At 41.4% G+C, this 11,922-nt stretch overlaps 1 protein-coding gene across 2 annotated transcripts; it reads left to right on the top strand.

Moving 5' to 3' along the window:
* Positions 1-2,155: 2,155 nt before the first annotated feature.
* LOC127773193 (paired amphipathic helix protein Sin3-like 4) lies at positions 2,156-10,525 on the top strand. 2 transcript variants are annotated; one of them, XM_052299221.1, is made up of 23 exons: positions 2,156-2,563; positions 2,668-2,844; positions 2,933-3,104; positions 3,202-3,300; positions 3,380-3,547; positions 3,953-4,193; positions 4,443-4,576; positions 4,708-4,783; positions 4,898-4,927; positions 5,028-5,212; positions 5,278-5,432; positions 5,666-5,793; positions 5,907-6,161; positions 6,275-6,934; positions 7,049-7,128; positions 7,300-7,935; positions 8,037-8,137; positions 8,207-8,345; positions 8,420-8,572; positions 9,204-9,367; positions 9,444-9,555; positions 9,693-9,862; positions 10,252-10,525. In XM_052299221.1, the coding sequence occupies exons 1-22, from the start codon at positions 2,499-2,501 to the stop codon at positions 9,840-9,842; spliced, it is 4,080 nt and encodes a 1,359-aa protein (XP_052155181.1). In that variant the 5' UTR covers positions 2,156-2,498; the 3' UTR covers positions 9,843-9,862; positions 10,252-10,525. The 2 variants fall into 2 exon arrangements, with proteins under 2 accessions (XP_052155181.1, XP_052155180.1); XM_052299220.1 differs by having other exon boundaries at positions 3,953-4,244.
* Positions 10,526-11,922: the final 1,397 nt, after the last annotated feature.

Here is an 11,922-nt window from a genome sequence, read left to right as displayed (position 1 = left end):
AGCTAAAAATTTTCAAAGTTTGAGTTAAAAGATTTTAAAATTTAACTTCATGGTTTAAATCTTAAGTTGAAAGTTTTCAATCTATTAGTTAAAAACTTTCGAGAAAAGAAAAATCTTATCTTAATTAGCGTCATTATCTAAAACTAATTTAGTTAGTTAGGTTTAACTAATTGTGAAGCACGCGCTACGTTAGTTTTTCCTAAAAATAGGAACATTTTTCGCCGATCTTGCTTTGTTGCGGAGAAAAAGAAAAACGTGTTGAGAAAAAGAAAAGAAAAACACATGTGAGGGTAGAGGCCAGAAAAATGCACGCGACTTAACTTCCACGTGCGTACGCACTAATTAGGATCCCTTGGTTTCCGTCAAGTTAAAAAGAATAAATTAAACTGATGTTTAATTTTTTAATAAATTTTGGTCGAATTTCACCGGTGGTCTAGGTTTTAAATGATTTTTGCAAATACTGGGGAAACCACTCAAGAGTGGGTTTAAGCGGTTTCGGTTATGTGAAGCTTGCACATTTATTACACTGGATACATGGAAATGCCATAGCAACAAAAACAATAACAACACCAACAAGAGAGTAAGTTTTTACAGTTTTACACTAGAAATTAGAAATTATGGTTACGAGTTCTAGGCATTTTGGATAAGGTCCATTTAGCCATTTAAAACTTTAGTTGCCAGTAACTTTTAAAATATTTTTTTGAAAATAAAATTATTTAAGAGAAATGAGTGTCAACTTTTAGTAGGAGGCAAATAACACAAAGCACATATGGTACTTAAAAACCGTTTTAGAAATCTAAAAATCAAATATGAAGTTCTGAACTACACCATACCCGCGACAATTTTTTATTTAATAAAGATACATTATCACTTATGGTATACATAAATGAATTTTATATATGCAGAAAATAAAGCATGAATTAAATGAATCTTTAGTGTCGTAATAACTTGCATTTTGTTTGATGTTAAAATGACGAATCCCGCGACAAGGCGCAGAGTGCCAACTAGTTTACTTAAATCCTATTTACCATCTATTTTTTAAAAAACACAGTATAAACACATGCGTTCAGAATACATGTACACTCACATCTATAAACACACACATACACCATATCCCTATGATCACATTCGGAAGACTGAGCCTCTATGTTAAAAACAAGTTGTATGGGGTTGCAGTTACTATTAGGACTTAATTTGATTATATTCTTTTGAATGTTCGTAGTATATCCCATTGAAGAAAAACATGAAAATAATAATATGTGCATATGGGTCAAATTGCATAATTTTGCAAGGTTCTAGAGATCGATATACACATTTGTTAAATTTGGAATTAAGGAAAGAAAAGTTAGGCAGTCACAAATTAATTTCCATGAATAAAAACTTGTTGATTTTTTTTGAAAGGAAAAAACTTGTTGATTTTTTGACTCTATTGAACGGAGAAAAGTTAGGCCGTCAGTGGGTAGCAATTAATTTGCTTGAAAAATGCATGCTTCTAGAATAATTAGTCTCCGTATTCGTCTTTTCCAAGCCAGAGCAGTCACATTTGAGAAAACATGCATAGATATATGCACAGGTAGACTATGATCAAGGCTGTCAGCATGGGTAACTAATTTGTTGCACCAGCTATTATTAATATTGTAAATTTTAAAATTTTAAGTATTTACTCCCGGTGCCCGTCACCGCTGCGCTCCCATGCTCGCCCACCGTCGCTCCGCCCGCCACCCGCGGCCGGCCTCCCCTCAGCAAAGAAAAGAAGAGAGAAGAGAGAAGAGAGAAGAGAAGGAGAAGAAAAGAAGAGAGGGCGGCTGACATGTGGGTCCCATGTATTTTTTTAATTTTTTTTTCTGACTAGGATGCCACGTCAGTGAAACTACCCATATATACTGCCATATGACCTTAAATGCACAGTTTGTGTGAGTTTAGGGGTATATATTTCTGGTTTTGTGGTTAAGAGACGTTAAAAAATCTCGCTCTTAAGTTGAAGGACCCCCGGTGAACTTATTCCTTTGTAAAAAGAGAAAAGAAAGGAGAAAAGCGAGGAGGCCGAAGGGGCAGCCCAAAAAGCCCAAGCTATGAGCAGGCGGAGATCGGACGGCCCAGGTAAGGCTAAGAAGAAGGGAAGAGAAGGGAAGGGAACCCTTGCCTCCGCCTGGTTGTCTTGTTGATCAACAAAAACACAAAAAAGGGGAAGGCAGGCAGGGCAGGCGAGGCGATCGAAGGAAGAGGTTTCATCATTTCACTCCATTTCCCCTGTTTCTTCTTCTTCTTCTGTTCGTCTCTCGAGGGCTCTTCTTCTTCAATATACTACTAGTTGGCCTTCCTCCCTAACAAGCAAGGAAGGAAGGAAGGGAGAAAGGCGATCGATCCTCTACTCTAGCCAGGATACTCGTATAGGAGTAGTTAGGAGGAGGATAGAAGTTAGGGTTTGCGGTCGGGCAGATCCAGGCGGCCGTGGCCATAAGGGAATCCGTCTGCCTTGGTCGGTGGATGGGTGGGTGATGAAGGCAGCGCCCACGGCGTCTCAGCACCTCAAGCGTCCTAACCTCGCCCGATCCGATCCGTCGTAAGTGTCTTCTTCTTCTTCTTCTTGTTTGCGAGGGAGCGAGCGCGCGGTGTATGCCGGCCGATGCAACAATCCTAACCCTTATCATCGCCTGCCTCGTCAAGGCCCATGCCGGCGCCCGCGCCCGCCCCCTCGCAGCAGGGGCAGGGGCCCTCCCAGAACCAGAAGCTCACCACCAATGACGCGCTTCTCTACCTCAAGGCCGTCAAGGATAAGTTCCAGGACAAGCGCGACAAGTACGATGAGTTCCTCGAGGTCATGCGCGATTTCAAGAGCGGCAGGTCCCTTCCCTCCCCCTCCCCCTCGCTTTCATTTCCACCCATTCCTTCCCCTATTAACACACACCACACGAGGGACATGATTTTGCAGGATCGACACCGCTGGCGTCATCATCCGTGTCAAGACCCTCTTCAATGGCCACCACGAGCTCATCCTTGGCTTCAACGCCTTCTTGCCCAAGGGATTTGCCATCAAGCTCCAGGACCTGGAGAAGAAGCCTGTTGACTTCATGGAGGCCATCAATTTCGTCAACAAGATCAAGGTCTCCACATCCTCCTCTTTCTCGCCCCGCCCCGCCCCACCCCTTCAACCAACTAAAACGAACCTTCTACTACTTACCCGCCACCCATCCGCTGCAGGCTCGCTTCCAGCAGGAGGACCACGTCTACAAGTCCTTCTTAGGCATCCTCAACATGTACCGCTTGCATAACAAGTCCATCCAAGATGTTTACGGGGAGGTACGTACCTTGCCTCGGCGCTTGTGTATACGCCTTTTTGAAGAATTCTGTCTTACCGGCTCTCTCCTTTTGTCGTTAGGTTGCAGCGCTCTTCCGTGACTATCCCGATTTACTCGAGGAGTTCAAGCATTTCTTGCCTGATACGTCAACCGCTCCAGAACCGGTAACTGTTCCTAGAGGTGTTTCAAGCAGACACGACGACAGGGGCCCACTAATGCCCTCGGCAAGGAACGCGCAGATCATTAAGGTAAATCTTGAAACGGACATCTTGTTACCCGTGTTAAATTGCATATACTTTAGAGAATGTTTCCTTATACGTTGACAAGTTTATATGACATCAGCTTTAGGATAAGTACTGCAGAGAACGTAATGCGGCGTAATGTAAACTACCTTGACAAGTTTATATGACATCACATCATCTTTAGGATAAGTACTGAAACATTTAATTGACATTAGCTCCATGATTCGGGGACATGGATATAGAATATCAGAGATCCGCTGAAACGCACTGGCATCGGACATGAAAGCTACTTTCTGTACTAGGATCATTTTTCTGAATCTACTTTTTGTTAGACACAAGTTCTATATTTTACTAGCTATATTTGGTCACAAAAGAACATCTATGGTGAAATGTTGTTTTATCCATCTCCAGAGGGAGAGGGCTTATCCATCAACTGTCGATCGTGACTTCAGTATTGATCCCCCTGATCCTGAGGATGATCCCCACAGAAGGCGTGTTGACAAGGGAAGGGATGGTAAGGTTGATCGCAGTAGAAAAGATTATGAAACGGACGTGAAAGACGTTGAATATGACAGCAAAGATTTGGATGGAGGACAACGTAAGCGCAAACTAGCAAGGAAGATGGATGGTGCTCTTGCTGACACACAACAAGGTGGGGTTAGCACCTCTACTTCACCATACGACGATAAGGATGCATTGAAGAGTGAGTCTTAATGTCATCTTGTGTGAATATGTGTGCAATATGGCATCTTCAGTGCCTTGCAGGCTCCTATTTTCCGTTAACTTTAGGATCCATCTTGTGTTTTCCTCCATCTTAGTGTATTTCATTAATATGTAAGTAAAGAAATGCCTTGCCTCTTTGATGTACTGGATTATTTTCTTATTTCTTATTCAAATTAAGGTGCATACACAAAGGAGTTCCGTTTTTGTGAGAAAGTAAAGGAGAAGCTAGAGCCTGAAGCTTACCAGGAGTTTTTGAAATGCCTTCACATATACAGCCAGGAAATAATTACAAGGAGTGAATTGAAAAACTTGGTAAGCTGGATCGATGTGTTTTAAAGGATGATTCCCTTATCTCAGGGATTTATAAGAGCTTGCTAGATCTGAATTACAGTGATAAACCTAATGCTACATTTCTGAACAAGAATAGCCTTGCTGCTTTTCAGGTCAACGACATACTGCAGCACTATCCAGATCTTATGAATGGATTTAATGACTTCCTGGAACAGTGCGAAAATATAGGTAGGTGGCATATATAGATTCATTTGTCACCTTTACTTTGTTGGGCACACTTTCTTGATTTCATGTTTGAATATGTTGCATTTTTGATTCCTAAAGAATTCCTTTACTCTGTAGATGCCTTTCTGGAGGGAGTCTTCAATAAAAGTAAGCAACGGTTAATTTAGGAAGTTAGAATTTCATTTCTCATGCTATTTGTAGAGCCTGTTTATTATTAGATTATGATTATTATTATTTTGAAATGAAGGGCAAACATCACAAATAGTTAAAATAGTAGAAAAAGGATCTGCACTCAATTCTAAGGAAGGCGCTACCCACAAAGCTACTACATTCTCTAGCAAAGACAAGTATAACCTATGCAAGCCAATATCAGAACTTGACCTCTCAAATTGTCAGCGGTGTACTCCAAGTTACCGACTTCTGCCTAAAAATGTAAGCTGATTTAACTCTGCAGTTTGTGATGATTTAGTCCATAACATCTGTTGTTTTTCTTTCAGTACCCAATGCCTCCTGCAAGTTGCAGAACTGACCTTGGAGCCTCAGTTCTCAATGATCTCTGGGTGTCTGTGACCTCAGGAAGTGAGGATTATTCGTTTAAGCACATGCGGAAGAATCAGTATGAAGAAAGCTTGTTTAGATGTGAAGATGACAGGTTCTTCACTACATTTTCATGATTGACTATGTCTAGCAGTTATCTATTAGCAGAGTCTCATAATTCATATGGTTTACAATTGGAATTTGGTAGGAAGGACCGGAAACAACGTGTTCTTGTTCACCACACTGTATCATTCATAACCATAGCTGCATCTAGTGACATCTTATCTTGCCATTTTTCTGTAGTATCTCATAGGATAATGATTGCTTTCCATGAAATTAAATTTTCAGATTTGAGTTGGACATGCTGTTGGAATCTGTAATTGTGGCAATTAAGCGTGTTGAGGAGCTGATAGAAAAGATGCAGGACAACTCAATCAAACCAGACAGCCCTATACGCATAGACGAGCATTTGACTCGTAAGTATCTGCCAACGTGAATTGGCAAATGCAATACCCTTGTGTTGTATATATTTTTTTTGAGTGCTTTGTTATGATTGAACAATACGGCTACAATTCATTTTTGTTGACAGCATTGAATCTGAGGTGTATTGAACGGTTATATGGTGACCATGGGCTTGATGTCATGGATGTTCTTCGCAAAAACGCTAGTGTTGCACTTCCAGTTATTTTAACTAGGCTTAAGCAAAAGCAAGAGGAATGGTCAAGGTGCCGGTCAGATTTTAATAAAGTTTGGGCTGAAATATACGCTAAGAATTATCACAAGTCCCTTGATCATCGCAGCTTCTATTTCAAACAACAGGACACAAAGAATCTGAGTACAAAAGGTTTGCGTGCCTGATATCTACATGTTTGGTTGTACATGGTGCTACAGAAATCATCATGAGTGTCTAGTTGCCTTTACTTATGTTTTGAAACTACTTTTGTTTCCCTTGTGCAGCTCTATTAGCTGCAATCAAAGAAGTTAATGAGAAGAAAAGGAAGGAGGATGATATGCTTCTTACTATTGCTTCTGGGAATAGGCGGCCAATAGTTCCCAATATGTCATTTGAGTATGTAGACCCAGAAATTCATGAAGATCTTTATCAGATCATCAAGTACTCTTGTGGAGAAGTCTGCAGTTCTTCGGATCAAGTTGACAAAGTGATGAAAATCTGGGCTACATTTCTGGAGCCTATTTTGGGTGTTCATCCTCGAGGCCATGGTGTTGAAGATGAAAAACACAAGAGCAGAAGCACAAAGGCTGGTCCTGCAAATGTTGAAATTAATAATGCATCAACAAACGGCACAGTTACTGTTAAGCATGCTCATAGTGATGAAATTGTTCCAAAGGAACAAGCTTCATGTTCTCGTGCTATATTGGTGGGTGGAGTTGCAGCAGATGCTCAAAATAGCTTGCAGGATGCTGAACGAACTGTTTGCAGGGATGAGGAAAGACCTAAAACTATGTTAGACAGAAGGCTGCAAAATACCACTCCTGCTGTTGATGTGGTTCCAGCGGTATATGCACAAAACATTTCCACTGAAAGATCAGTGGAGAGCAGTCACCTTTCTCGGCCTGAACAGAATCATAGTAGAGCAAATATGGAGGTTAAACCAGGTTTGTATGTCTCATAAATATTCATAACACTCATCTTTTAGGCTCCACTGCTTCATAGCTAGTTGTTCATTATGATTCTATAGCCTTTTCTCAGTGCCATCATTTGCCTATTAGGTATAAACGCTTGCAGTGCTACTCCAGCTGGAGGTGAGGTTGTGTCTGAAGCTAAGGGTGGCAATGAAGCAATTATGGGGGTATGGCCATTCTTAACTGGATTTGCTTGATTTATATGAGATTCTTACAATTATCTTGTGTCCAAACTACTTAATTTCACGAGGAATGCACGTTCCCCTCTTTGTTATGAAGAAGAAGCATTCATGAAATTCATGTTTAGCTTATGTTCATGTGTATTCTCATGTCCACAGAGTGGAGAAATTAGGATTCCAGGGTCTTTCAACAGCAAGGACAACAAACACTGTCCAATTAATGAATATTGTGGATCCCATAATCATTCAAAGGTTGAAAGAGAAGAGGGGGAATTATCTCCTAATGGGGATGTTGGGGAGAATTTTGGGCCTTTTGATGGTGTATCTGTAGATGGAGTTTCTAAAGCGAAGGAAGATTCTACTAGGAGACTCCTCCAGGGTAGACCTATGGATGCAACCGAGTTTGCTGGAGAGAATGATGTTGATGCAGATGATGAAGGTGAGGAAAGTGCCCAGATGATGGAGGACAGTGAAAATGCATCTGAAGCTGGTGAAGATGCCTCTGGTAGTGAATCTGGTGATGGTGAAGAGTGTTCTCGAGAAGATCATGAGGATGAAGATGATATGGATCAGGATGATCCTGATGCAAAGGCTGAAAGTGAGGGTGAGGCAGCGGAAAACACTGAGGCACAAGATGCCGATGCAGGAATATCACTTCCATTCTCAGAACGCTCACACAATGCAGTTAAACCGCTTGCTAAGCATGTTCCTAGAGCTTTAAATGATCATGAAGAGAAGTTCTCTTGTATATTTTATGGAAATGACTCGTTTTATGTTTTGTTCAGGCTACACCAGGTTTGGTCTTTTTCTTGATATTCTTGCAAGGTGTTTTTTTGTTGTTGTTGTTGTTGTTGCATATTTGTCCTGTTCTCTTGGCTAACTCATGTTGATTGCAGATCCTATATGAAAGAATACTGTCAGCTAAGACTAACTCCTCCTCAGCTGAAAAGAAATGGAAAGCTTCTAAGGATACGAACTTGCCAGACCAATATTCAAAGTAATTCTGCTTATTTACTGTGCTTCCACAACTTCCATGTGATGGATAGCTAATGTGTTATTAGTGCAGGTTTATGAGTGCACTGTATAACTTGCTTGATGGTTCTTCTGACAACACCAAATTTGAAGATGACTGCCGTTCAATCATCGGGACTCAGTCATATGTTCTTTTTACTCTAGATAAGCTGATATACAAAGTTGTAAAGCAGGCAAGTTGCCTAACAAATACTATCCATTTTAGTGCATATTTGCTACAATATTAATTTTTCCTGCTTTTCTTCAGCTTCAAGCGATAGCTTCTGACGAAATGGATAACAAGCTGCTCCAACTTTACATATACGAAAAATCCAGGTCACCTGGGAGATTCTTTGATCTAGTTTATCATGAAAATGCGCGTGTACTTCTCCATGATGAGAGCATATATCGATTTGAACGGGTAAGTATTTTTACAATATCCATGTTTCTTATTTCTATACTTGTGCAGTGCCTTATTACCATGCAATATTGTTGCTGCGACGAATGCCAAATAAATATACTACCATATTTTGAAGTTAAAAGTGCAAAATTTTCTATCATCAAATATAAAAAAAAAATCTATAATTCACTACATGAGATCAATCAGCAACTAGGTTGTGCGAAGAACAATGTTTCAAAAGTATGCTGCAAACAAACCACACCTGTAAATGTTTATCCAGCAACAGAGTATCTTGTGGAGTGGTGGATTGGTGTTGAGCACACAAGTTTGAACTGTTTTTATGAAGTAAAGAAACCCTCTTTCTTGCTAGTAGTTCTGACTTGGTGCAGAGACTTCTGTAATGCCTTTAGATGCCTTCGATTCAGAGTTTCAGACCCTCCATGGCTCCACCAGTCTAGTTTTCTAGGGTCAACAAATAGAGTGATACTTCTGCAAGAAACGGGAATACCATTGTATAAGGAAACCTGAATACCGTTGTAAAAGGGGTGCTAGCAATTTTGACAATTTTTTTTCCTGCCTTTATCTGCTAATGCTATGTGGCACATGGATTTTTTGACCATGTATGTGACACAGTTTTCCTTGTGATTTGCAGTGTTCAAATCCTACAAGATTATCAATTCAGCTAATGGAGTATGGGCATGAAAAACCTGAAGTAACTGCAGTGTCAATTGATCCAAATTTTTCGTCTTATCTATATAATGAGTATCTGTCAAGTATTTCTAATACTAAATTGTATGACGATATCTTCCTTGGGAGGTACTTTCCTGATCTTATGTTGGAGTCTCAATTTTACTTTCCACGGCTATTTTCATTGTTGGACATCATTTCCCAGGAATAAACGGAAGCGTGGGGGAAACGATGACTCTCAAGCTTCTTTGAAGGCCATTGATGCTTTCATGGTTACTAATGGTCTTGAATGCAAGATATCCTGCAAATCCTCAAAGGTACTCATAATTTTAGCGAGAATTTTGTGCCCCATTGCAAGTTAACATTGTATCTAGCAGAACCCTTTTGATTGATCGTGATACCATTTTGACCATTTTAATGTTGTATTTTGTAATGCTCAATATCTTATTTGCAGGTTTCCTATGTCCTTGATACTGAAGATTTCTTATTTCATATAAGAAAGAGGAGAGTTTCATCTAGTGGAACCATACCTGAAAAGGCCGATTTTGTGAAAGCTTATGCTGTAAAAGTACAGCGATTCCATAGATTTCTATCGAGGCCCTAGGGTTAAGCGGCGAAATTCTGGTAATCTTTTAGCTTTATTAGATTGTCATTATGAGCTTCATGTTTAGTAACCTTCACATGCATCTTTATATTGTAGTCAGTCATCATATCTGGTAAAGTTACTTATATGCTGCTTTTGATCAGTTATACACGCCGCTGTCTCATCTATACTCTATATGTAGGTTGCACTTAGTTTGCTCCCATTAAACGTGAGCATCTTGAAACTTAACTAGCATCAGTCACCACTGCACACCATGCATCTTGATTTTTGCCAACAATAAAAGAAAAAGACCCTTGAATCTGAGCATCTACATCCACGTTTACTGAATGCAATGTCTCTACAGGCATGACTGCTGTTAATTTAAAACGATATTTGTTAAAACGATATTTGTGATGTTTCTGGTTTGCAGCCGCTGTATCAAATCCGAGATGCTGACGTGCTTCGAAAACTGCCATGTGAACCTTAATATTCCAAAATTTCAGACAACTGTACCTTTGGAATAATAGATGGGATACTCTGGTAAATGCTGAAGTGTGTGGCAACCGTGAGTTCTCTTAATGGCCTAAAATTGTGTACATATGTATCATGAGAATGCATTTATTCAGGTTAATTGTACTGGCTACACTAACTTGTCACTCCTGTTAATATAGTTTTGCATGTTATCCTATTTTTCTTGGGTGCTATCTGATACGCGCATGTTCATGATGTTGCACTTGTGAGATTGAGCATTGCCTTGCACTTGTGAGATGTGCTAAGAAGCTGGTCTTGACAGCCCATGGTATAATATCATGTCATATCTATGCTGTGTTGCAGCTGCTGCAAATGTCACCGGTGCCGCGCTTTATAAAAGTTTTCCTGTGTTGACGTCGTATGTGGTTTTGCTCCCGATCCGTATGTCTGCCGCCTCGGGCACCCTACTGCCTCCTTTGTCCGGGCCGCGAAACCCTATTATCTCCAAAGTTCACTCTACAATCCACACTGATATTTAAAACAATTTTTCTTTTAAATTACTAGAAATAATGTTAGTGCGTTGCAACAAAGTGATTTACATATCATAAGCCAATTACCAGCCTAACCATTCCTTATTTACATATCATCAGCCAATTACCAGCATTACCATTCCTTTTTTCTCCGTTTTTCGATTTTTTTTGGCTATCTTGTTGCTTTACACGTTGACTGCTCGTAAGCTGTAACCGGTCAAACGAAATTTTGGGCGTTGTGGGGGTCTTGCAAAAAACTCGTGTTTACACATAATATCACATATACCTGACATCACGTTGTATTTATTACGTATAACCTCTCGTATTCCATGAAAAATACAAAAATTCCGCTTCCAGATGTAGCGTTGTAAACGTAAAAGCCATAGGGGGTTTTCTGCAAAACGTCCTACACTAAACCCCCCTTCCCATCCCACCTCTCATCTCTCGGCGCGGATTCGACCGAAGGCCTGTGGCGGCGGCGGCTCCAGGCTATGGCTACGCGAAGGGTGGATCCAGCGGTGGCTCCCCCCTCCTCCTAAATCCAGCGGAGGTGGAGGGCGGAGGCGGCTTGGAGGGTGGACGCGGCGGCGGCTCTGTCGGGAGGGGGGAGGGAGGTGGCAGCGGCAGCCCTCCCCTCCCGATCTGGCGCGGTGGCTACGCCCGCGGCTAGATCTAACGCCGCCGTCGGATCTGGCGATTGGAGAAGACGGCGCGACGGAGGAGGATGACCACCATAGACGCTAGCGACGGAGCGGCGGAGGCCAACGGGTGCGGCACCATCTTCTCCTTCATTGTCCGCCGCCCTTGCATGGGACGTCGCGTGCACCCCTCCCCTCTTCTCCTTCCCCTCGCGGCGGCATCGGAGCCGGCGCCCACTGCCCTCTACCCCTTTTTCTCCCTTTCCTGGCGGCGACGTTAGGTCGGGTGGCGGTGTCGGAGCCGGCGCCGGTGTCCTCCCCGCTATTCAGATGACAACTCTGGTTCAACGGTCCTACATTGTTCCTAATCTGAACACCTAATTTTTTGTCTCATTACCTACAGCAGATATCTGCTAAACCGTAAACCCTAAGCCCTAAACCCTAAACCCTAAACCCTTTTTT

The sequence above is a fragment of the Oryza glaberrima genome, chromosome 5 (assembly GCF_000147395.1).
Source record: "Oryza glaberrima chromosome 5, OglaRS2, whole genome shotgun sequence".
Lineage (NCBI taxonomy): Eukaryota > Viridiplantae > Streptophyta > Magnoliopsida > Poales > Poaceae > Oryza > Oryza glaberrima.
This window is presented reverse-complemented; position numbering and strand designations above follow the sequence as displayed.